This window comes from Centroberyx affinis, unplaced genomic scaffold, assembly GCF_046629955.1.
Source record: "Centroberyx affinis isolate AG114_WGS23_722 - 3 ecotype Tasmania unplaced genomic scaffold, CSIRO-AGI_Caff_v1 ptg000952l_1, whole genome shotgun sequence".
NCBI lineage: Eukaryota > Metazoa > Chordata > Actinopteri > Beryciformes > Berycidae > Centroberyx > Centroberyx affinis.
Window position 1 is genome coordinate 57032 of NW_027279526.1, and position 26957 is coordinate 83988.

Consider the following 26957-nt stretch of genomic DNA (forward strand, 5'->3'; position numbering starts at 1 on the left):
TAAAGGAAATTAATTTCAAATAAATTTTCAGTCATCAATCTGGAAATGTAGTAGGCTATTCAACAGTTTATTTTCTTACTGAAAAGAAACTTATTTGATTGACAGGATTTAGCTCCTCTGGTCCACCACTCTGGTTAAGTAGGTGGCAGTAATGTTCTGCAAGAATGGTTGTCAACCACCATTCAAATCAAGAAGAAGAAGAAGACAGTTGTTTTGGGATCAGGGTTCATTCCTTACATTCCAAAGTGCAAAAGAATGTGCTGTACCAAAGATGGTCTTTTTACCAAACCGTTAGCAGCAGTAGACTTGTTGTCTGGTATGAGTTGTCTGGTATGAGTTTTGTGTTCCAGTCTTAGTTTTTGATTGTTTTGCAATCTAATATGTATGTTCTTTTACACAGGCCTGAATGAAGATCAACTTTGAGAAACACAACTTTATTTTCGTTTACCACTATTTCTCCCGCAAAATATATCCTTTATTTAAATTTTGGTACGTTGGATAAAAAAACAACAAAACAAAAAAAACAGAGGGGTCTTTTATTTTGAAAAAAGAGCCATTGCAAACCGGAAGTAAGGATGTTGTTTCTGTATTATTCCTTGGCTTGACAATAGTCAGGGACTCGGGGAATTTGCCTTGACTGCTCAGCGAAGTTTTCTGCAACAAATTTCCAGCTGAGGCACCTTGGTTTTACGCGCTGACAAATGGAGAGAACAGGACACACCGTTGCTTTGCAGTAAAGACATAATCAGGGAAAATAAACGGTAAGTGTGTACAAGAATTAGCTTAACGTACAGCTAGAACTAGCTAGGTTAATATCATATAGACCAGAACTTCCTCCTCTTCGATGCTATCGTGAAGCTAGTGCTTCAGCTTTGTTAGCTAGCTTGTAAATTTTCCTTATCGGACACTGGATCAGCAGAATGCCTTTCTGTTGTCAGATAAAGTTATATGTTCCTGCTGGCTAGATACACCATTTTGTCTTTTAGCTGTCTGGCAAGTAAACAAACCAAGCCTATCCACAGCTCAGCTAGTGAGCAACTCTTTGGGCGATTAAGTTATGCGTTAGCCTCTGCTAGCCAAATCAGTCTAAGCTAGCTAGCAGGCTATCGTTCACTAGCCAGCTGGGGACTGTAAACACGAATTTGTCCTGAGCGTTATATGACTTTGCGATTGTCGTGCAGTTTTAATCTTCTAGTTAGTTATCTAATTTAACTAGCAGCCCCGAACCCACTAACAGACCTCTGGGGTTGGGTGGGGAGGCTATTTAACCCTAATATCCTCACTTTTACTTTGCACACAACATCTTTCCAACCAAACGTTGTTAACAGCTGTTTAGGGCTTGGCAAGCCATGTTTATCAGTTATTGCTTTCAACAAAGATGGAATGCTCACGATTATAAGCCATCACCACAGGTCTAGGGAAGCCAAATCTTATTATATTCATACGAATTCATATTATAAAGCCAAATCAAACAACGGTTAGTAGTCTGATTGCTGTAGAGGTCATTGTGATACAGTTTCTATGACTGTCCCAGTAGGTCTTGCTTGACAAAGCCAGCATTTGAGTTGATTTCCTTAACATTTAGTATGTTGTATGCATTGAAACGTGAATTCTTCCCCTTGACTTGCAGTGTGTGAGTCTAGCTAATCAGGTGATAGTGGAATTGCTTCTATAAAACAAAGGTACTTTCCTTTGAGTCAAACTACCTTGCATGAAAGTGTAATTTGTTGTTGTGTTTCTAAATATATAAGCATGGTTCTCTAATTGTAATCACTTGTAATGAGTGGAAACAGACCTGTACAAAGTTTCTGTCAACATTATATGGCACAGGCAATGTTTTGCTGAATAGCTTATGCCCATTGCTGGACACAGTCCTTATTTATTGTTTGACTTTCATAACATGCTTGATAAATTAACCCAAATAGTCCTCATTGGAGCTCTCACTGTCAGTGACCCATGCTATCTCCTATCTAATGACCTGTTACTGTTTAACCTGACCAATCTCAGACTTGCTGAATCCACACTCTGCACTAAATGAAAAGTGGTCCCTTAACGAGAGTGAAGCACCTGATGTTGTTGAACACGGGTAAATTGTGGGACCTATAGGCTTTTGTTGATGTGGCATGATTCATCTTGACAGATTTCTCTATCCAGTGATCTGTCACTAGCATTGAACACTCCCTAGGCAAGTACACACTGACACAGACCACATGTGTGGCCGTAAGGAAGAATAGCTTAGACTTGAAAGCTGGTTGGAGTCATGTTCTTTGCTATAGTGACACCCTGTCTTTTGTTAGTTCAAATGATATATTGTTGTTAGCTTTATGTGTGGACATTTCGATGAGAGACAAAACATATTAAATGTGTGTTTCTATTAGCACATCTTTAACACGTAGGTTATTTTTAAACATGTCCCTGTAGGTTGAAATAACACAAGACCTGTGTTTTGTAAGCCCTTCTTTTTTACTTTACATAACTCAGAATGTTTGCAGCTGTCATTTGCCTGTGAAGGAGCTTGAACCTGTGATGTAAGGGCCTACTCATGTTTGTTTTCGCATACCTTGACACACAGGACTTGTCATTTTCATCCTGTGTGTCAATGAGCGTAGCTGACAGTTAAACTCAAAGCTCAGGAAACTCGTTGAGTTGAGGTTCAAGGGCTATGTGGAAGGAAGTTGAGTTCGATAACCTCGCCCCTGTGTTTGCAAACGAACGGCTTTGCCAACTGTGTTGCAATCAGAGAGGGTGAGGGATGTTCAGATGGAGTCTTTGGCCCGCACACTACGAGAGCCGCAGCACTGATTACACATCCATCATATGTCTGACTTGGAGATTTTCCCCCTAATTTGGAAAATTTGTGTGGGATGGAAAATCTAAGCTAAATCAGGGCAAAAATCCTCTAGTCTGAGTCAGGTTAATTTACCTTAAACTGCTCATCAGAGCCAGTGCAGGTGCAACACAGAACCACAATATCTTATTTCTCATGGAATATTTCCAGTAGACCAATCTTAGACTGTGAGATTGATCATCATTAGTGACCATCAGATAGTTCAGTCACAATGTAATGCACAGCCAGCTCTGCTTCTTTCTCTCTGTCCAAACTGGAAAGAGCAGATATTAAGATCTGAATGGTTTGTGGGACCAATATGAAGTGTTATCACACTGGGAGACTGTCATCTTAAAGCACTGTTCCATCAGGTCTAAATCCAAAGAATGGCAGAGGAAATATGAATGAACTGGCAGGTGTTTTGGTCAAGTCAAGATAACACATATCATACTAATCCACACTGTACTTCCGAGCGGCCATTTCAGAGTCAATAGCAGCTTGGTTAATGTACAACCACGAGCATGTGGATAATAACAGAATTAAGGTTAAAGTTAAGGTTTACTTTATTGCCTCCCAATGGAGATAACTGTCTGGGAATCAAGGGTATCTCCTGTCCCAAAGATATTCACTTGCCTAAAACCATCTTCATGGGGTAATGTTTGTTCTTAGACTCTGTGTTACAGTGTATGAATGATCCTTATTTGCACAATTATATCATGATATATGGCCAATTGTGCCATAATTGCAATTGTAATTTATTTATTTTTTTGGGGTTGACTTATAGTTAAGGCCAGATGGTGAATCCCCTTTTGTATTAAAAATGTTGTTTTAGCTGTGGGGGCAATTTTCTAGCTATGGAGGGCCACTGCAGCTAACTTAATGTCAAGGAAACACTGCATAAGCGAAACACATGTTTGCAGCAGCTCCAAAGCTACAGTGCAGTCAATCAGTGCATCCGTGGCTTTCATTGAACAGCGAGCCCCAGCACTGCCACTGAATTGTGAATAGCTGTTGGTGTCTCTTTTCCTCCCTCATTGTAGCGCGGAGCGGAACAGGGCCGTTTCCCCCATCCCACCACCCATCTGCTTCCTACTCCCCCGCTGGTTGGGGTGAAAAGCCTTTAGCCCCGGCAGAAAGGACAGACAGTGAGGGGACTGTCACGGGGTTTGGCGGTTGGAGGATGCATGATGTAGATGGCTGATGGGATGGATTCACCCAATGCCACCCACTCCCTCTCATAGCTGCTGCTTTCTACTGTGTCCCACTTTGGCCTCTTGTGACATTGGCTCAAATCTAAAGACTGTTTAGAGATGGACAGTATTCCATTCTCTCCATTGGCTTGTGTAGCGGAAAAAAACATCCAGTTAGCCATCTTGTCAATCCATAAACAGTAGGCTATATATTTTAAGTGTTTCTCCTAGGGGTACATCAATAGATCGTCCACCAATCATAATTGGCAAATATTTCTAAATAGATCACTGTCCGACCACTGTCTCAACTGCCCGATCAGGAAAAAAAAGGACAAAAAAATGTCAATTGCTGGGTCAGGGGCCAGACAATCAGTCAATCAGTCAATTTGCTGCAGTCAGCACAATGTTGGTAGTGTATACATGACGCCCAACTGTCAATTTTTCTAAGTATCTGATACAGATCACGCTATTGCACTATGTAATGTTTCCCATGTGGGGAAAATGCAACTGAGAGTTGAAATACCCTAAGTTTAATTAGACATCTTAAATGTTCCAGCAAGTTTCAACAATTCTCAGAAAGCAGAACTTTTCATGCTCTACCAGTGGCAGTAGGTGAATGAGCTCCTCAGTCATCAAACGCACACTAACATGTAATTACACAGATAGGCCAGTTATGTCATGCAGGCATAAGAACAACTTGTTTAAATACAGTACTATGTTGGAATTGCACCATTTATATTTGCTGTGCACTTTTACATGATGTGCAGTTTTTAGTAGAAAATAATTTCAGACAGTGGTAGGACCAATGATCGCCTGATCACATGGAGCAAGTGCCTCAGCATAGTGTGCTGGATGGGGTGGAAAAGTACCTTGCCCTGTTGGCTATAGATCAGAGTGTTTAGTAAATAGTGCTGAAAGCAGCCTCACAGCCTTCACTCTTGATCATGCATTCTTACTACACTACTGGCAGTTGACAGCCTAAATAGAGATTCATTAAACTACAGGGTTATTTCGGTGTCCAGCTGACAGGAATTTGGCCTAAACTGTGCAGGCTAATGACAACAAAGATTTTTTTTTCAGGTGTGCATTTGCTTCACAGGAATGTCTAAAACTGCAGACGGCCACTGACAGTTACAAAAGAGCTGATATATTCCCTTCTGTCAATGCTTTAGCTAAGCAAAATAATGGAAAATGCCCAAAGAACAAACCAGCTTGTCTAGAGAACTTGGTGTCCAGCCTGTGGGCTGTTCCACTGTCCAACGCCGTAGTAACTGAATGCATTGTCATGATCAGGAAGTCTGTCCTCTGGCTGGAATGTCACCGGAAATTAGCCTACATGATGGAACACTGCGTAGAAGAAACCCTTGAGCTACAAGTTGTTCCCTGTGTTGGGACCAGAGCATTGTGATTTGAATTGAATCATTTAAAAGGTTAGTTTAGGTTTTAGACAAATGATAGAATGTCATGAGTTGGCTTTACTGTCTGCATGATAGCCCTAAAAGGCCTCAGTTTAGTGACTGTTGGACCTACCTACAGCCCTGAATAAAAGCAATTAAGAGGGTTTTCTTTGCAGCTAGTAATCAAGCACAGATAACCAAACCAGCAAGAACTCAGGAAGCTTACATCATCCCCACCTATATTTGGACTTCAGCAGCTAGAAACACAGCAGGGACTCCTGCTGTGTTTCCCGCATCACCCAACCAGGTCCATGCATGCACCATTGGTGATAAACATTGTCACCCAAGCATTGGAGTGTCACAGAGAGCATCACAGCAAAGCCTGCTGTTAGGAAGAAAAGAAAGTCATTGAACAAATTATCGACCTTAATTTAATATAAAATGTCTGTATTCGGGGTGGAACTGTTCACAAAACACAAAGTTTGGTATGTACCTTGGAGTTGAAATCCAGTTTAGGTACGTTTTTAGTACAGCAAGTGAACAAAACACTGAAGTTTTACTTTCGGCAGTCATTCTGACAAAGAAGCACATTAAGTAGCCAGCCAAGGAGAAATTCTAGGCAGTTAGGAGTTCAGGGGCATGCTCCCCCAGGGAAAATATCTTGATGAAAAAGCAATTTTGGTGTTTTCATGCATGCTGACACCTTGATTCTATTCACAATACACATCTTAATGATTGAGTTATTTTAATCAAAAAACGTACTTTACAGATTAATTACGAGTTGTGGCGTTGAACATTGAGCAGTGGTTTATAGTTATATAGAATACTTTACAGCTACTATCACTTCTATACAAATATGTATAATGTATCCATTCAAGGTGACATGTTTGTTGCTGATTGGCATAGGAAAGGACTGTATCATTGGTGGTGGGCAATGTGTACTGTTGCCTTGTTTTATAGGCTACAGCTATTCCATTAATTTTGGAAGCAAAATGCAGTGGAACTTTGCTCATTCAAAGTATTCAGGAAAGGATGTTGCTTGGGAGAAGGGCATGTTCTGAGTATAGCTTATTAAAATTTTCAAAAATTGCATATAGCAATTATGAAATAGGGTTTGACTAAGGCCCTGCCTTTGCGCCAATCACACCCTATAAAATTAAATGTTCCACTAGAATTTGGTTATGTGCCTAATTGTCTCTCTTCAAAATCACAGGCAATGGGAACTTGAATACATTTTGTTTTGAGCCTTGCAGGAGCCAACATGTTATTGCTCTGTGGTCCGAAGGGCTATACTTGCTAAAACCATTACCACTGCAGGCCAGAGTGCCACACTACTGTTTTTCTTTCTTAATGCATAAATCATCTAGTGACCCTGCCACAAAACCTTTCTGTGATCTCCTGCAGGGTCCTGACCCTCAGGTTGAGAACCACTGGTCTACAGCATATTACAATGTCCATCACTCCTACATATCAGCTGATGCAAGCTCAGCGATTTCTTTCGAGGGATGGTGGAAGGAAGATTGAATTTTTCAGAGAGTCCGAACAGTTCTTTATTCTGCCGCAGTAGGCTTCCTGCCCTGTGGTTCTCTCAGGAACTGGGCCGCCATCCCAACGTGTGAGCCGTGGTCGCATGTGAATGCCCTTGGGCTGCAGAACTTAAACACATGCATGTGCACGCACTCACACTCACACCAAACACACACACACACACACACACTGACCACGGTCACATGGAAAGTCCCACTCACTCTCACTAGTGTGCCAAGCTACAGCGCAGAGGCAGGCTTTTCTTGTTTAATTACAGCTCGGGATTGTAATTTCACATTGCCTCGCGGTTGCTTGAAATTGCTCTTCGGTCCTGTTAAAGTTTCCTCTTGCTCATATGACTCAGTTAACCGGCCCCATATATACCATCAAGCCTTGTAATGGTGCAAGGCTTCAAGTCAGAGGACTTTCCCTGTATGGAATTAAGAGGTAAGGGACTTATCATTAGCCAGTGATAGAAGAGGCTCACCTGTGCGATTATCTTCAATGGTCACTAGCCTAATCAACAGAAGAGCATTCTCTGTATTTGATAGGCCATGGTACACCCAAGATCTGGACTGGAAATAATGTGTCAGCTGAAAGGGCGCATGAGAGAACTCAGTGGCTGATGTCGGATTCTCTGCCATTGATGCAAAGATCATTCTTCTTGACGCAACTTGTTTTGAAGATGCAGTTTATAAGATGTTAACTGGTGAACTATGTGTAAGTATTGAGATGTTACCACCAGATAAATGTAAGTCCTTTTTTAAGAAAGGCTGTTGCTGCATTTTTCAGTACAGGTTTACAGGTTGCTGCGTCACGTCTCCAATCATCACAGTCTGTCTCATTGTGATTGTCCCATAATGACGACGATACTATCAGAGGACCAGATTTAGCTCACGAACAAAAGCTTTTACCGAGGCAGTGGCGACATTGTGTCTTTATTGTCCCAGAGTGATCCACTGATTCAGTGGGTGACCCATACCATGCTGAGTCATAGTCCTAGACTTGGTGCTAGATTTGTTGTGGGTACAGAAACCTCAGTGTCGCAACTCTCAAGCCAGAAAGAATAGTTGTGTGATAGCTTGTGATAGCTTGTCCTCTGTCAGCTTTTCAATCGTTGAAGGCCTTTTCCTTGTGTTGGGAAGCATTATGGAGTCAGGACTAGACAGCCTAAGCAGTGGTTATTTGAAATGGGCATGGGACTTTGCACAGGACCAAATTGACGTCATTGCTTACTAAAAACAATAGTTGTTTTTGCTTCTTGTAAATCAGTCCTTCCTGGCATTTTCTCCTGCGTCCCCTTGTGATTTGCACCACATCATATTGCTGATCTTGTTATGTAAATTGCAATTATGCCATCCTAAATGAAGTTGTGCCTAAAACAGAACAAGTTATGCAGTATATATGTTATTCCTGTAATTTTGGACAGTTCTGGCTAGGGTTAGTAGAAACCAGAGAACCAATGCTCTAATCCAAATCTCAGCGACGTCACCCTCGGTCCACTTGCTGGCAGTCGGCCTCCAATTCACTGTCAACAGCTCTAGAAAGTGTCACTTGATGACATCATCTAGAGAGTCATTGGCTTTCTTATTTCTCGCTGTTGGAGAGACTTGTTCACATACAAATCAAGACCGTCCAAGACCGTGAGATTAAGGTATGCAATATTTTTGGTGGATTGTTTTTTTTTTTCCATTTAAAGACACACCCTTTGTGCTGTGTGACTTAACTGTCAGATGTTTTATGCAGGGTTTGGTTTTGAAATGTCACTCTTAAACTTTCAAAACCACCAATTAAACAACATTATCCTTTACAACGTGGCTGCCATGCTGATGGCTTGATGAGATGCAATTACATTTTTTTTCCTCACTTAATGAGCTGACTTTTGCATCTAATTTATCTTTAGCTCATGGTTGACCATATAGCCCAACATTACTTTGAATCTTTGAATTTACTCTCCTAGCAACCATTTTGCCATGCCAATCCTGTTTGCATCAAATTATACTTTTTTGTTTTGAATCCTGTTTCCAACCATTAATCATGCCAAGTTGTAGCCTAACTGCATTCCTCATCAGGATTGTGAGTGAATGCTAGGGCTATTATCCTGTTCTTTTGCTCCTGGCTTATTTGCTGCATTAAAGATAAAGACACTTAGAGACACAGCTCCCCTTATTTTCCTTACTGGAAATATGCCTATAAATCTTTTCTCTGTATAAAGTACTCCATTGTACACTAGTGTGACGTCAAGTTCTTTGACCATTCTGTAAGCACACAGTAATGGGACTATTGCCCTTAATCTGACTATGACAGTGGTTCACATAAACCGACATGTATAGCGAAATGTTATGCTCCAAGTATTCCCATTTCCATGCAATCTCACACACTCCTACTATTCGGTGTAGGCTGTATTATGTCCCTCTCATATGATATTTCTCCTTGTGACCATTTCCCATGTGTAATTCAAAGTGCAGCCATGTTTTTCCATTTCAGCCTTCTACATGAATTTTTGTTCTCAAACTTGTAACCTGTTTTACTGTGTTCAACCTTGTTAAAATGTAATGAATGTTTTCAGGCCTAATCACAGACCTCAGCATTAGGTGTGAGACGACAGTTGGTTTCCAACAACTACCGCCTTGAGAAAATTACCATGTCCAGTTGCTGTTCTGTCCATGCACATACCTAACACAAGAACCAGAGTGCTGTCAGTGGGATAACTCCTGGTTTTACCTTGGAAGTACTGCATAAGACAGTAGACCTAACGCATCTGCCAACTAAATCGTTCAATAGAGTTGGTTATTTATGTGTGTTGATACTCCGCTGCTAGCAAACAGTAGGCGCTCTTATGAGGCTATTGTGGACAGCAGGGTGACGACTTGTGATTAGGGAGACATGGGTTCAAGCCACGATTTTGGCAAGTGTCCGCGCTGCTGAGTGTCCTTGGGTAAGGCACTGTATCCCTCAGCTCCAGGAGTGCTTATTAGTAGTATTATCTGGTTCAGATTCATGTGTCTGATGTGCAGGGGGCTGCAGGGTCAGCATCCAAACATTTGCAGTCCACTACCAGACTGAATGTGGCTTCTGGCTGTGAAGCAAAAGCCCTTTTTTTATTTATTTTTTTTAAACTCTCCACTCAAGCTAAACTAGCTCCAGTAAAACTTAACTGCTGCCTGCATCTGATCTTGGGGGGAGGAGAACCGCAGCCAGTCAGACTAAGGTTTGTAGGTTATGTGTGTGTGTGTGTGCGTGCGCCTCGCAGGATTCCTGCCCCAGTGGAGATTTGCAGTGAGCTTGTTAATCGGTCTCCTTTTGGCTCCCAGTGGAATTTTCCTAAATTCAGTCCCCTAAGACACACACACACATGAGAGGGCTGTAGCATGTGGAAGCAGGGGGGAAGTCTCCATCCTCCATATAGCTTATTTGGTGTCAAGTTTGGGGATTTTGAAAGAAGATAAATCCGTCACTACAGTGTTTTGAGGATTAGTAGGCGTCTGGACGAGGGAAGGCGCGGCCTAGCTGTATCACACAAATATGGAATGTTGTTTTCATGCACAGAATGTTTTATGGAATGTGGTTTCAAATGCAGCCAAAGGTGAACTAAAGAAGGGTGTCATCTCTTAACCAGGCCAAAAGATGTGCTTTATTGGATTGGAGGGGATACTATGCCAAAATGGAATAAGTGGCCTAAACAGACTGTAATCTGTGTGTGTGCCCCACAGTCAAATTGTCGTTATAGTCTAAGGAGATGCACCCGCATGCACAGAATGCCAGTGTTTGGATACCAGATTGTGTTTGGATACCCGCTGCTCCAGTTGTCCGTGTCAGTCTTTTGTCCTCAGTGTTGTGTTCTGTTCTCTTCCAAATGAGAGATTAGTTGGACGAATTGGAGGACACAAATAAACACAGTGTCTCTTCACTCGGGACACAGGCGCACACACACACACACACACACACACAAAGACAGACACAGCTCTTCCACAGTGTAATCTAATTCTCTTTATTGGCCAGCCTTTGAGAATCAGCATTGATTCTGCTGACAGGTTACCAAATTTCATACTTGCATAGAGTACACATGAAGTTATTTTGGCAGCAGCACAGCATCAGGTGCCACTGTTGAAGGTTGGGGTTAAATGCTTAAGTGCTGCAAGCGGTGATGTCGTATCATCTGCCACAAAGACATCAGCAGTCAGTTTAGTCTGGTGTTTTGATCAGTTGGTCTCCATAGGAATCAGTCCAGAGCAGATGCTTATCTAAATCATGGAACTTCATTAGCTGGGGTCTATCAGCTCTCAGAAAGCCAGTATACCCCCCTCTTCCCTACACATACATAAACACACACACTTTTCTGTTTTTGGATTCTGTCCAGCATCATCAAGCTTTCATTTCAGCTTTTTACCTTTAATTCAGTTGTCCTAGACATTCACTAAAAGTGCATTTATCATTTTAAATATCTCTCCTACCAGTGATGAGTTGTCCTTCAGCTGTTCACACAGCTACTTCTTTTATATTGTGTAAAATGAGAAGAGTATGCTAAAGCACTTGAACCAAGGTGTGGCTGCTCTAGAAGCACATAGACACACAACTGTGGCTGCACCCTATGGTGGAAAAATATATTACTTCGCCTGCACTGGACTAATACACATTCTAGGGAAAGTCTGCAGTTGTTTATCACAGCAGACACACATGCACATGCACGCACACACACTCAGACACGCCTGAGAAAAAAACTTTCTGAAGTCTGCCAGGAAACTCTTAATTATTAAAGGAAAGGCCTTGTTGTGACAGACAAGTAAAACCTCTGACTGATTACTAAAGCCTTTTCTTTAACTATATCCTGGTGTCAGAGAGGTACATGATGCTGGTGATGCGATGGCTGTATGAATTGGAGGGAGAGTTGGAGAGAGATTGTCAGGTGTGTTTGTGTGTGCTTGTGGTACTGAGGTAAAACACGGGAGATGGATATCAATTAGGGTGAAATTAGTGGAGTTATAATTTCCCTTCTCTTGTCTTAGATTTTGTTGTATTTTTAATGTCGTATCTCCAGTTGATGAGCTTTCATGCAGCCTGATGGACACCTACATTTCCAACTGATTCTGATTCTGTAGCTGAATATTAGATGCACCCCTCACTCAGAGCTTGGGTTCAGTATCTGATCTTTTTCTCCTCTGTTTTTTTCTCTCTCAGGTTGTTGTCTCACTTCTGACCCAGCCAGCCTATCAACAGATCCCACTCCTATCACTGTGATTTGGACGAGGGACAGACCACACCACAAAACCCCAGACCTCCTAAATCAGTTTCTAGCCACCATGTCCTAGCTAACGACCATCTAGCCCCCCCCCCCTCCCTCTGACCATCCTGTCCCCTCAACCCCAGCCCCTCTCCCCATCTCCCTCCCCCGTCTCCTCTCCTAATGTGGTGAGCACTGTTTCTGGTCCTAGCACCAGCGGTGCCTCTTCTGGCGTGATGAGCAGCCTGCGCCAGCAGCAGCAGCATCATGGCAGCTCGGGCTCAGAGCGAGACCTGCACTCCGCTGCCTCCTCTGTCAGCCTCCCTTCAGTCAGGAAGACCCCCAAGAAGCGCCGCCTCTCCCTCCACTCGCTCTTTGGTCGACGCCGCCGGCCTGACCGTGACCCCAAGCGCAAGTCCCGGGCCCTCCAGGCTGCGGGTGGGGTGGATGGCATCGCCAGCACCGAAAGTGTCCAATCTGAGACGTCCCATGATAAAACCTCTGCCCATTCTGTGCCGGGTGTGGCATCGACATCGTCGGCGTCTGGGTCTCCATCCGACCTGCTGGAGTGCCCACTGTGCCTGCTGCGCCACGCCCGCGAGCGCTTCCCGGACATCATGACCTGCCACCACCGCTCGTGTGCAGACTGCCTGCGCCAGTACCTGCGAATCGAGATCTCAGAGTCACGCGTCAACATCAGCTGCCCCGAGTGCTCGGAGCGCTTCAATCCCCACGACATCCGGATGATCCTGGGCGACCGGGCGCTCATGGAGAAGTACGAGGAGTTCATGCTGAGGAGGTGGCTGGTGGCCGACCCTGACTGCCGCTGGTGTCCTGCCCCGGACTGCGGGTAAGAAACTAAGATCAAACTCTGAATCTATGAAATTAGGTATACACACTGAGTGGACAAAACATTTGGGCGACCTGCTCTTTCCATGAAATAGACTGACCAGGTGAATCCAGGTGAAAGCTGTGAGTCCTTATTGATTTCACTGATTAAAATCACTTCAGTGATGACAGGGAGACGGAGGTAAGGAGATGGGTTAAAGAAAGTTTTAGTTCTCTTCACAATCAAGACATGGAGTGTGCACAATGGAGTGCAACTCAGCAGTAGGAAGGAGTGTTGTTCATCTAACATTCATAGCAATAAATCATACTGAAATGCACTGAATGAGCCAAGTTCGCCATAAACATGTCAGGCCTGTGAGATTATTTCAACATAGTCATAACTTATAATATTATAGACTCTTATTTTGGCTTTTCTATTTTGGTTATTTGAAGTGTGCTTGATGTTGCATGCTTTTGATGGAACCAATACACAAGTCCCAAAAATAGCATAGTTACTAAATCAAGCAAACGTCAAGGCTGTAATCTGGCCTTTGAAGTTCTCGTCACCCCAGACAAGGCTTTCACATTAAGGTAGACAGAGAACAGCAGCTTATGTAGTTCCTTATTGATGCCTGAGTTAAAAATATTAAGCTGTATGAGTAATAGACCTGTTAATATGAGCAAAGAGTGTGTGATAAATAAAATAATATAATATAATATAATAATGCCTAATGCTATCAAATTGTGGCATGATGCAAGGAGTGACATGGTGGCGTGTTAAACAGTCACAGGTTTGACAACAGCCAAATGTGCCCATGAACAACGTGTGTTTTGTTCAAGTGTCACTGAGCTCATTGTAAGTCACTCTACATTTAGCTAAATTCCTAAAATGTCAGTAAATGGATGGTTTTGGCTTTTTACAAAGCCTATCTGAGTTATCATGACCTGGGAGCGATTTGCCTCCCTGTTTTTTGTTTCGCAGATATTGGAACCAGAAATTGTGAGCGTTTAGCAGTTGAAATTATTAGCTTCAGATGGGCTTCTTCAAACCCTGAACAAATCCTTTAACAACTGCTCAAAAAAGATGGTTTTGATACTCTATTGATCCAGGAGAATTTTTTTTTTTTTGGTGCAGCAATGCCCATACGTGCATTTAGTCACGTCATCATTAGTTTGGTTTTGAGTGGTTGCTGAACTCAATAATAGTGTACCCTTCACAAGCTCTCCGCTATGTTGGCATACAGTGCATCAACTCTAGTGACCCTGTCTGTTAGAATAATGGCTCTTTCATCGGTTTGTTTCAACTCTTTTGGCTCTCATCCTCCAATCATTTTAGCTCTGGCTCACTGCCACACACTCCACTGGTTAATGTTCTCTCTCTTTACTGTTGTATAATTGCCCTCTTCTCCTCCCAGGCTATTGGGCCGTGTTGCACAGCTCTTATGTGATTTCACATTCTTCTGTCGCATTTTCAAAAGGACAGTGGTGGCGGATGCCTTGGCTGCAAGAACACACATCTAAATTGTCAACTGCAGTTAGGTTCTGATTGAAACTTTGAAACTGGAAAGTACCTCACATTATCAGTCAATTCGAGTCCCTTTCAAACAACTTAAATATGTCATCACCCTTGTTTTACCATGACAGGTACAACTACAAGGACATAGTGCAAGCTGGTTTCAAATAGAAGACATAGTCAGAAAAAAACGCAAAAAGGAAAGCGATACCCATTTCTGAGGGCAATACCTTCTGATGATTTCACCACCACATAGCCAAAGACCTCTTCATTGTATTACCATTAATATTCTATAATTGAGAGTGATGCAAATTTTCTGTAAATTAAAATCAATTCCTCAAGTTCACAAATATTGTATAGTTTTGCAGCTGTACTTATAGTAGGCCAATGATCCCACCTTTAGATGCTGGAGACACATAGAGCAAAAGTTAAAATCTTACACCAATTTAATTCTTACACCAGTACATTATGATTATACATTATATTAGCTCAGGACAGTGCTAATAGCAACAAGTAGCCTCGTCCAGTTCATAACAGAACCAGTTCTCCCCCACACACTCTTACCTTTACACCAGTTGCCATCAGCTTGTCTCACCTAGGTGTTAGTGGAGACTGTCTGAAAACTGTCTAGACTGAATGTTTTGTAGGTATATGCTGTCCACACACACACACACACACACGCACACACACACAGACACGTATATCACTAGGGATGCACCTATACTAGTTACTTGTTACCTTAATCTGACATCAGAGCTCCCGTTTGTTTTTGTAATGGAAACCATTGTAAAATATACTGGGAATTCTATCCGTATTATTTAGGAAGGAAGAGGATGGAGAGCAAAAACTGTATTGTTAAAGCTGAAACTAATAATTTATAAGTAATCTGTAGTATCTGGGAAGGTGTGCACAAATAATGCACAACATTCATAAATTTAGCTACTGCAGTACATGTCCACAGTGTTTGAGTGGATCAGCTGATGGCTGCAGGGAACACACACACATCTTGAAGTCATTATTTTGGGTCATTGTACAAAAATGAAATCTGTTTTCTCCAGAAGAATCGAACATCTTCCCACATGTGAGAATCAAATCACTATGGTTTGTTTTCTGACATGTTAACATAGCCGTTAGTATTTTGTTTTATTATTGGAGAAAGGTTCTGACACCGATACCCCATTTTAACTTGGTATCAACCTGATATCATTCCTAATCAGAGCAATGTTTGAAATGAACTTTCACATTGACAAGATGTACCACTACTGTAGAACTTTGTTTATCTGTACTGCAAGTTAAACTGCAAAGAGCATTTTAGAGTGTATGTGTGCACATTTTTTGTTTTTTTCCCCACTAATGTTAGTAAATAAGATGGGTCAAGCTAGACTAATGTAGATAGTGTCCAACAAGCTCCACCAGAATAAAGAACTGTTGGGCAGATGTAGCAGATGCATTAGCCTAATAAGCATCTTCCTTCCAGCCTTGACACTGCAGAGTTACCTGAGGATACACACGCATTTACAGAGATTGAAAAGCAGCCATTGCCGCATATTAAACCTCGGACTGACGAGCTGCAGACTCTCCGTGTTGATAATTCACACTGGGCTTGTTTGCTTTTGCGTACACTCATGTTCCATTAGTGAGTTGTCACACATTGTCCAGTACATACATCAGCCAGAGTGTTTGTTTTTCCTCATCGCTTGCTCGTAATGTTTCCATGCCAACCATACTATGGGGATAGAGTGGGGAGTTAGTGGTCATAGGCTCTGAATGGCTGCAACAGTCTCAGGGTTTAACTCAGGTCGGAATATATTAATTTAATCAAAATCCTTTTAGCCTTTTAGCTTCTTTGTATCTTAGGTCTGCTGTCAGTTTATAATAAGTACACAAGTATCTGCAATCAGTGCCTTATCTGTACCAGAGGAACACAAATAGAAATGTTTGCTGTCTTTCAGCAGCTTTAAAGATTTAAATTGATTGCACAGATAGAAGAGGCATTTGTTAGAGGCAATAATTGTGTTAGCATGTAAATGACTGCTATTAGTGTGGGTTTTTCATTGCCAGGCCAAACTGCCTGGGTTATGGTTCTCATTAGTGACCCCAGTGTATTAGATTTGCATGTTGTAAGAAAACACTGGAATTGCTCTCCACTCTTCCATGTAATTTTCATAATGGCAATCAAATTGATAATTTGTAATGATTGATGAGGGAGGCAAATGGAGACATGTAGTCATGCAGAACTGATGGTGCCACTATTGAACTTGGTGACGTTATTGATTGGTTGTGTTACACCTCATTGATTAAATCATCAGGTAAAGCCGGCCTATTTCCTGGTTTTAATAAACGCTGCCTTGTGGATTCCTCAAGGTGTTAATCACTGTGGCGTTCACTCTCCATGTGTATTCATGTTGCGTGAAACACACCAGAATTTACTCCTGAGTTTCATCCACTCTTTTAGTTTTGTTCTCCTCCCAAGCCCAATACCCATATAACAAGAACTGCCATTTTGACCTTCTGCCCCCTGGTGTTGTGCTCTGGTCCTACATGTGTGCTCTCCTACCAGTGACAGCTGACCACCATTTTGGCTCCATTTCTCCTCTTCCCAGGTACGCAGTCATCGCCTTCGGCTGTGCCAGCTGTCCAAAGATCACCTGTGGGCGTGAGGGCTGCGGAACGGAGTTCTGCTACCACTGCAAGCAGCTGTGGCATCCCAACCAGACATGTGACGCGGCACGGCAGCAGCGGGCCCAGAACCTCCGGCTGAGGAGTTTCAGGTCTTCCTCCCTCAGCTACAGCCAAGAAAGTGGAGCCGCAGGTAACATACATGTACACACACACACGCACCATGCATAGTATATTGCAGGCAAATTGAGAGGGTGACAACTTAATCCCCCTTTTTCAGCTAAATGTAAACCGTTTAAAACTCCTGGCAACCTACTCCCCTCTTAAATTTCTGTTTTTTTTATGTTACTTACTTTTGTTTATAACCCTGTTAAATAATCTAAATAATGTATAAAAACAAACAAATTCACACGCACCAACCTGACCTGCTTTGTTGTTAGGCTTACACACCTATAGCAAACACATAACCTTATCCATATAATTAAATCAAGCAAGTGAGAGACTCTCACACTATGCACAGACATGTTCATATACAGTATATACACCAATAAATATGCTAAATGTATTTCTGGCCTCCTCCCAACCCCTCTCCACCAGGTGATGACATCAAGCCGTGTCCGCGCTGCGCTGCCTACATCATCAAGATGAATGACGGCAGCTGTAATCACATGACCTGCGCTGTCTGCGGCTGCGAGTTCTGCTGGCTCTGCATGAAGGAGATCTCCGACCTGCACTACCTGAGGTGAGAACCCTGTACAGGTGGCAAGGTTATTATAGTTTTGTGTTTTCTTTTCAATGTTTTGATATAGAATTGAATTTCGGTTTTGTTTGCTGGTTTGCTGAGTTAATTTTCAAGTTTTAGTTTTGATTTTGTTTGTTATTTTTCAGAAATGTTTTTATTTTAGTTGGTACTTGTAATTTCAGTTCATTTTAGTACATTTTAGTTCATTTTAGAACTTCAGCATTCGGCCCAGTGAGCATTGTGTTGATAGCATCTGTCTCATCATCATGTATCATATTATGTATCAATTATATTAATTATTGATTTGTGACCCATTCATTACTAGTCGATACTTTTATCATTCCTAGTTGTTTCTTCTGGATGCAAAGATCATAGTTTCAGTTTTGAGTTTTATTTTTTATTTTTTTATTTTTTTACACACATCAATGTTTTTTCATGTCTGGTTTTAGCCTTATCTCAATTTTATTAAGCTGTTATAACCATGATACACACACACACACACACACTCTGCCCTGGTTGACCCACTTCCCTTCTCTCTCGCAATCTCTCAGTCCGTCAGGCTGCACCTTCTGGGGAAAGAAGCCCTGGAGCAGGAAGAAGAAGATTCTGTGGCAGCTGGGCACGCTGGTGGGCGCTCCTGTGGGCATCGCCCTCATTGCCGGCATCGCCATCCCGGCCATGATCATCGGCATCCCAGTCTACGTGGGCAGAAAGGTGAGAGCAACCGCCAAGGAAATTAAGTATGATACAAAGCAGCAGGAGCTCCAAACCAACAGTTTATTCAGAAAGTTGGAAAAAAAGAGAGGAAGACAGGAGACCTTTTTTCAGTTAATTAATAAAATATTTTCTCCACAGATCCATAACCGCTATGAGGGCAAAGATATTTCCAAACACAAGAGGAACCTAGTAATAGCTGGCGGTGTGACGCTGTCTGTGATTGTGTCGCCTGTGGTTGCAGCAGTCACTGTCGGTAAGGAACAACTGTTCTCACTCACTCAACACCTTCCTCTCACTATCTGTCTCTCTCAACTCATTTTAGGATGTTTGGGAAGGGTCCATATATATTTTTACTGCTTACAATTTTGCTTGTGTACAACTTCCACTGCTGCCAAAATCACCACTGAAAAGTGTGTTGGTAAATGGAGAAAATTGTGTGTGTGTGTGTGTGTGTGTGTTTACCTGCGTCCCGTAGGTATTGGTGTGCCCATCATGCTGGCGTACGTCTACGGAGTTGTTCCAATCTCACTGTGCCGGAGCGGTGGCTGTGGAGTGTCTGCCGGCAATGGCAAAGGGGTGCGAATAGAGTTTGATGATGAAAATGACATCAACATAGGAAGCGGGGCAGCAGCCACAGGTGAGCATCTCTGATTGATTGATTGATTGACTGGGAAAAATAAATGAGCATGAATGAAAGAAAACGTACCCAACAAGAGGCCAAACTACAAGCAAAAGCAGCTCAGGAATTAATGAAACATTGCATCAGATTAAAAGAAAGCTTTAATACTAGACTAATACTAATAATAGACTCTCATACCAATATAAACCCATTGCCCCTCTCTGTGCTTTGAACTCTTGCTGCATGTATTCCTCTCTCTCTCTCCATCTGCTTTGCCTCCTGCCTCTCTCTTGCGTTCTTATTCAGTTCATCTCTTGTCACCCATCTTCAATCTTTCTTGCTCAGCCTCTTGTCTCTCCACTCAACATGGGTTGTCTTTCATTCAATATCATCAAAAGGTTATTCACAAGTAAGTTATCCTACTCAAGAGACGCAGTTGACACAACCCTGTAATGCAACCTCTTCAATGCTGTTATTATAGGCTCCATCCTGGGATTAAGATATCTAACACAGCTGCTAAGTATTTGGAGGACTGTCTACATGAAGAAAAATCCATAGGTGTACCGTGCCACGTGGTTTGCATACAAATGTTGCCCTTTAAGCCCCCAGAGCGAGACCATTCAGAGCTACAACCAGACTAGAATCGACAAGAACCCAAGAGACCCCCAACACCCCTTCCTCTAGTGTTCCTTCTAAAATGTATTTTCCAATTTAGTCAATACAATCAATTAAATCCTGAAATGACTTGATAAGTGAATAGTTGAAAACATTGATCACTAGTTTGTTTTTCTCCTTTCCCACGGGCTGTGTGTGTGTGTGTGTGTGTGTCAGAGCTTGCAGAGGATTTTGCAGTAACTGTTTTGCAACAATCCGCCTCAGTATACGGGTTTGCAGTACGTGTTTGTGCTCGCATATTTGTGTGTATGCAAGTGGGTGCATGGCATGCATGAGTACACCTGCATCTGTCAGTGCCTGTGTGTGTGTGTGTGCGTGTGTGTGTGCGCATATGATTCATAGTGCGCGGGGTGCCAGGGCAGTTGATGCGAGACGTAGACAAGTGTTTGAGGTGTGATACGGTGTGAAATGACTGGCCCAGTCTCAGCAGTCTTTCCTGTCAGCGTGTGTTTGTCACTGCCAAGCCGACGCCGGTGTGAGGCCAAACTCTCACCGCTCTCCCAAGAGGTGTTGAGGGAGACAGGGATTGCATTTCTCACAGCTTCTGTCAACACTCTGAATGATAATTATGTATCCAAATGGCAGCAGAGACTTTGACCTTTCCAGGAACACGAGGTGTGAGACAAGATGACAAATATTTACACGTCTGCATTCATCAGTGTGTTATTCCAGTATGAATTTCAAAGCCTATATTAAGACTCTTTCAATAAAGTCGTTGATATAACTGTTTGAAAATTGAAATTATATCTGTTCATACTTAATATGAATCAAAATGCTAAACTCAGGACCAATACCTCCATTTCTCTTGGGTTGTCTGCTCCTTCTTTTACTTCCTTGCTCAATCTGGCTTTCTCTCCCCATCATTTTGCCCCATTTCCCTCTTTTACCACCTTCCCATTTTGTTTCTCCTCAGTTCTTAAGTTTTGTCTCTAAGTTTTGTCAGTCAAACACCTCTGTAAATGAATAAATCGACAAAGCAGTTCTCTGGTCCCCCTTACTCCCTAGACACCACCTCGGTGGCAGAGACGCGCCTCAACAATCCCAGCCTGGGGGACGGGGCGAGCGTGGGCGGTCTGACGGGCCTGAGCCTCAGTGCCAGCGGCAGCCACATGGAGCGCTGTGGCATGAGCTCCACACAGCGAGACAACCTGAGCGACAACGCCAGCACCACGGCCCTCGCCGGGGCCAGTATCACCGGCAGCCTGTCTGGCAGCTGCTACAACAGGTAACGGACTGGACATCTCTACCTCCGTTGTTGTGTCTGACCAATAAAAATGCTTAATGTCTTTCACAATATGCTGCACATTGTAGTAATAGTTCCCAAGTAAGACCTAGAACTATGATTTGTCACACATAGCATCAAAGATTTCTGTTTAATGACAAGATATAGTGAAGATTATAGCTTTAAAGCTGTTTTCAAAGAGGCATAAACATGACCATGTTTGGTAGTTTGACCTGCAAAAAAGTTTTCTGCTCATTTACACAGACTACATACATGTTGATGCTTGTGTGCAAGATATTGAGATTGGATTTTGCCACTAATATCCCAAACTAAGAGATCAGGATCAGGAAGGGCAATTTATTGAGAGGATCTTGTTGATTATTGTGAGATATAAATTGTTCAAAAAGTCTTAATGGAGACATTTCATGACTTGTCTTGGAAAACCTTTCCATAATATCTATAATTATCTCCTCCTAGACTAAATAAGGCAGACTCAGACAGATGTAGTGTGACTCATGCAGTGTTTAATGATTATGTAGGATACTAAAGTTCCTAGTTTGTCTGTGCCCAGGTTGGAGGTGCAGGCCGATGTGCAGAAGGAGCGGTGCAGTCTGAGTGGAGAGTCAGCGACTGTCAGCCTGGGGACAATCAGTGACAACGCTAGCACCAAAGCCATGGCTGGATCCATCCTTAATGCCTACATGCCTCTGGAAAGGTCAGCAATCCAAGTTTACTCATCCTACTTACATCCTAGTTTTTCACAGTGGCTTTTGTGGAGCAACCTGCGCTCAACATGTTTGAAGGAAATGCTTGTCGTGGCTCCTGCTATTGCTACATCACATCTGGAAAAAACCCACATGAAGTTGACTGCATGCACACAGTTTTAGACAAGCACATGGAAACAATAAAACGAGATGAGTACAAGAAGGAAGATTTAAATTCAGGATTTCTTTTGTCGTTGAGTTACTTGAGTTCATTCATGATTTATTGTCTTGCAGAGACAACAGTCTGGAGGTGCAGGCAGATGTGGAGTCCAAACAGGAGAAAATGCGTCACTGCAGCGCCAGCAGCAGCCTGGATGAAGCCAGTTGTAGCGGCAGCACTGCAGGCCTCCGAGGTGTCGGCGGGGGCACGTGCCCATGCTCATGCCCCTCCACCTGCTGCTGTGCGCATCACCACGACAGCCACTGCTGCCCCTCGTCCCGCTGGTCACAGGAGCCATCGACTTCCTCCTCTTCCTCTTCTTCGGGGGGTAAGAAAAGCAAAGGAAAGCTCTGGAAGAGAGCCAGCGGCAGCAGCAAAGGGGAAACGAAAATTAACGAGACACGGGAAGACATGGACGCTCAGCTCCTGGAGCAGCGCAGCACAAACTCCTCTGAGTTTGATTCGCCTTCCCTGAGCGGCAGCCTGCCGTCGGTCGCTGACTCGCACTGTAGCCACTTCTCATCCGAGTTCAGCTGCTCAGACCCCGAAACCTCAAGACCGGCGCCTCCCCCCTGCCCCGGCCCGGTGGACCCCCACCCTCGTCCCCTCGCCACCTTCAGTGACATCACCGTCACCCCCATGCCCGAGGTGGAGCACGATCGTCTGGAGCATTTCCCGTCTCACACCGGCCATCCTGCCTTCGCTCACCACATGTCGTCATCGCCCGGCCCTGCTTCAGCAGAAGGGGGCGGTGGAGGGACGTTTCTCTACATCACTGAGGAGGGTGCGGGTGTTGTGACGGACGCAGAGCCAGACTCTGTTTCTGTGGAGCCAGAGCAGGATGAGGACCTAAAAGAGACCAACAACAACACTGCCGTACAGCTTGTAAGCCCGACTAGGAGGCGCTGCATACAGACGGATATCTAAAGGAACTGTGCTTCAGTCCAGCAGGTGTTGGCTGTGTCACCACTGCTAGCTCAGTTAGCCTTAACTCACATGCTAACCGCACTCTTAGTGCGAATGAAGCACCCCTTGTATTTCGGGAGCTGGTGGTGAGGTTTAAGGCTAAAAGTCTAATTTTGATTCTAATTATTTTTGTCTGCTGTGGAGGCAAAAATATTATGTGAATGTCAGAGTCTACGTAGTGACAGAGAAGGTTGAGGATGAAGTTGGTGAGAGATTGGTGAATAAGAAAGAAAAGGCCCAGTAAGGTCGAAGCAGATTGGTTGGTTCTGCTCTTTATTGATTGGACGAGCAGTCATGTGAAGACCAGAAGTCTCAGCCTATTGGTTGAAACATCAACTGGAGCAGCAAGGCCTGTAGTAGGTGGAGCTGAATGTATTTGGACAGGTGTAAAGCAGGATTATCAGTGTTGTGTGATACTACAGAAGGCTATGTTAGCCTATCCAGCTGTTATGATGATCTGCAAAGTTCCCTCAGAGAGCCACCAAAATGAGTTTGTAAGAATCAATTTTTTAATCAATACACCTGAATGATCTTCTGAATCCCATACCAACCCCAAGGCAGTTCCCACACACTTTCTTGATACTTGAGGAAAGCAGAACTGATAAAGCTGGATAGGATATTTTATCCAATAGTAAAACTGAGCTGCTATCACACTGCTTAACCCTATTCTGTTTTCTCAGATCTGCAAGTATCTGGTTTTCTTAGGGGTTTGCATGAGATTGAGAGATGACGATGTCATCACTATGGTCCACCGCTGTGCCACTTATCTATCCTCTGTGACTCCTTAGTGGCATGGCAAACACCACAGAAGGACTGTTGAGCCTTCCGTCGAACGTCAAAACCTAAGAGGGACCAGTCAGTAGCAAATTGTATTTTTCCACGATCATCTATAAAAAATAATTATTGTTACTTTTGTTTAAAATGTGACTTCTTTTTTTTTTTTGTTCTGTATGTTCAGTTTTATTTTCCATTTTGGGAAAGTTGGTTTTAGTGTTGAAGCCCTGTGTTGGGTCCAAACTTGTGTTTTTAGTGTAATTGGTGGGGAGCTGGGTTGACGAGGCCTCAGTGCAAAATCAGACCGTAGCCCTTCCTCCTCAAATTTTATTATACATCTAAGAGAAATTGATGAATCTATTGTGACAGTATGAGCTAAAGCAAAGCATAGTTGCCGTCTTGCATAAACTTAGCCTTCTGAAGTCCTGCCCTACACTGGTAAAAAAAAAAATGGTTTTATGTTTGTCTTTGCATCTGTGCATGTGCAACCAAGAGTTTCCACTGCAGTTTTGTTTTTGGAATATCAAAAAATGGGTCTATTAACAGACATCAAATGGAATGTATTTTAGAGCATATTTACCACACATTCATTCAACTAGATGGTGGCTAGCAGTTGTTTTTAAACACAATGGCCACTTTTACTTCAAGTCCATATAAGGTTTACCAGGGTAGGGTCAATTCAAAATGTTTAGAACACAGACACTATTTCTTAATCTGACACTATAGCCTTTCTGACAAATCATCTCTGCATGTATAAAGATTAAAAAGGAAGTACATTTTTTTTCCTGGTTTTTTATCACCAGACTATTCATCCTTTTAGAACAATTCTAAGATGAAACATAGTACAGACAAAATGTGTGCATAAATGGAAGTGCACTACCATAGTCATGGAGAAACAAGGAAAGGTCTATAATTTTACATCAGTGTCATGATGCAAACCCCCGCTAGCTATCAGACAGAATCTGTTTTTGAATCTGTCTCCAGCCTGTGGTAATAGATTCAACTCCACATTCCAGTTGATACTACTAAAAAATATCTCTTTTCAGCTAGAGCTCTTTCTGAAGCCACATGAAAAGCCACATTTTTTTCACCAGTGTAAATATGGGCGTCTGACCTCTCCATGTGTTCTGTATGAGAACTCAAGCATTCAAGTAACTGATCAAGGGCGGATGTGTCCGATCAATGGAAGACATCCACACTATAGCAAATAAGCTCTATGATCAACTTTAAGCTGTGCAGTTTCAAGATTGGTACCAGTTTCACCCCCTTCCCCCTGGGGTGGATATGCCAGCGTTTGGGCCCACATCGTATTATCTCAAAGTTTGGTCATTTTCTTCATTTTGTAGCCTGTAGTGTTATGGCTTGCAGAATGAAATAATGTAAACTCAGCACAGCTTTTGGAGCTATAGTGTATTTTGCAAATGTTTGTGGCAAAGAACCACATCTGCCGGGCAAAGCAACTTTTTAACTGTTCAGTCTCAACACCATTTTTGAGCAGTTTTGAGTTGCATAGGAGCGTAGAACCACAAAGAAATATCAAGCTATCGTATGATATGTCAGAGATGATGGGACTGGTTAGATACGACATGATTGCAAGGAGTTTTGTTGAGACGGATTACTGCTACCACCAATCCTTTGGTTGGACAACATAGGTTTATCAAAGAGCTTATTTGCCAAAACGTCAGTGTATTCCTTTAAGGCTGATTAATCTTTTTCATTGATGTAACATTTTATAGTGGATGTATGGTAATGATGGTGATAAAGTTTTCGACTCTCTCAATACTGTCAGAAAACTATATATATATATATATATATATAACTTTTGATTCAGAGGCTTTGGTTGTATTTCTGACTGTGTATTAAGGTTGTTTTCTAAATACCTTGCAAATGATGGATGCAACTGATTTTATATATTTGTTGGACTCGCAGTGCCTTTTGGGGAATATGGTTTATTTTTTCTTTCCATTTCCTCCTCCTGTGTGTCTTCAAATGATAAACATAAAAGTCATGAGAGAATGAATTATGTTTGTCTCGTAAAATGCTTTTGGCATCAAGCCTGATGCTAAATACTCACTCATCCACCTGGTTTGGCCTACCAAAGACTGCACTCAGGCTGCTAAGATTTAGACTACAACACTTAACAGAGCTGTTAATGGAGTAGATGGTACCTCAGCCCTTCTCCCATTGGATGAACGATCTGCTTTTTAAAATCTACTTTGGTCTAGTCAGAACCACAACATAAGGTCACAAAATGGCTTCCCTTGCCTGTACAAAGCCATGGCAATACACCACACTGGGTTAAACCTGAGTTTTGGGCAATTCTTTGTTATAACCACATAAACCAAAATGCATTTATGTAGATCTTTGGGTTAAAAGAGTTTTTAGAATGACTGTGTTTTAAAAATGCCTCACTATAGTAGCCAAAGCCTCCTGAAGGGAAGGAGGTCGAGCCGTTTTCACTGTTCAACCCCGGAGCTTTTTCATGCTGGATCTACAGTGATCACAGAGCTAGTGAGGGGTTCACATGCATTGTTAGACGGCTCCTACTGGCAATAAAAACACTTTTTATCCAAAGCGACCAACAGCATCGTGAGTATCTGAGAGTATACACTGATCTACTTTTTGGTGTGTGTCCTGCAACTGCAGTGAATTTGAATCTCGTTCCTCAGCAGCAAATCAGACTCCGCAGGTTATTCCTGCCCTGTTTTTGTTCCCTCTGTTGAAAATGCCTGTTCAAGTTCTGTGAGTTTTATATTATTATTTGAAGACTAGTGCCAGGTCTATTTTCTAACTTCTTCAAAAGGAGCTTATGGTATTTTGAAAAAAACATTCTTTCCATTTTTTTTTTGCTTTATAATGTGCATGTAAATGCATATCCTAAAACAATAAAATTCTCAGTCAAGCTTTCTGTTTGTATATTTTGATGATTTAATGTCTTCTGTCATAAATTGAACAGCTCCACTGACCTTTGAATTGTTTCCATTTTTACAAATGAACTAAAAAAACAGCAGAAAAATTGATTTTATTGATGTTTTAGTCCATCTGGCTAAACGTTCAGTTTACCCAAGCAATATGAAAGTCTTACGGACTCAGCCATATCAAAGCGTCCACAATGCAATTTATTATTTACATTTGCATTCAAATTATTTACATACATACATTACATGCTCTCGCATTCCATGAAGCAATGCTTTTG

At 42.5% G+C, this 26957-nt stretch overlaps 1 protein-coding gene across 2 annotated transcripts; it reads left to right on the forward strand.

Annotated features, from left to right (window-relative positions):
* Positions 1–644: 644 nt before the first annotated feature.
* On the forward strand, positions 645–26658 carry rnf19a (ring finger protein 19A, RBR E3 ubiquitin protein ligase). Of its 2 annotated transcripts, XM_071522104.1 has the most exons (11): positions 645–761; positions 12120–13012; positions 17107–17315; positions 17720–17864; positions 18416–18578; positions 18720–18834; positions 19057–19218; positions 20881–21100; positions 21669–21812; positions 22096–22230; positions 22282–26658. In XM_071522104.1, exons 2-11 carry the CDS (start codon positions 12399–12401, stop codon positions 22946–22948), a joined length of 2574 nt encoding a protein of 857 aa, XP_071378205.1. In that variant the 5' UTR covers positions 645–761; positions 12120–12398; the 3' UTR covers positions 22949–26658. The 2 variants fall into 2 exon arrangements, with proteins under 2 accessions (XP_071378205.1, XP_071378204.1); XM_071522103.1 differs by having other exon boundaries at positions 22096–26658.
* The last annotated feature ends 299 nt before the right edge of the window (positions 26659–26957 follow it).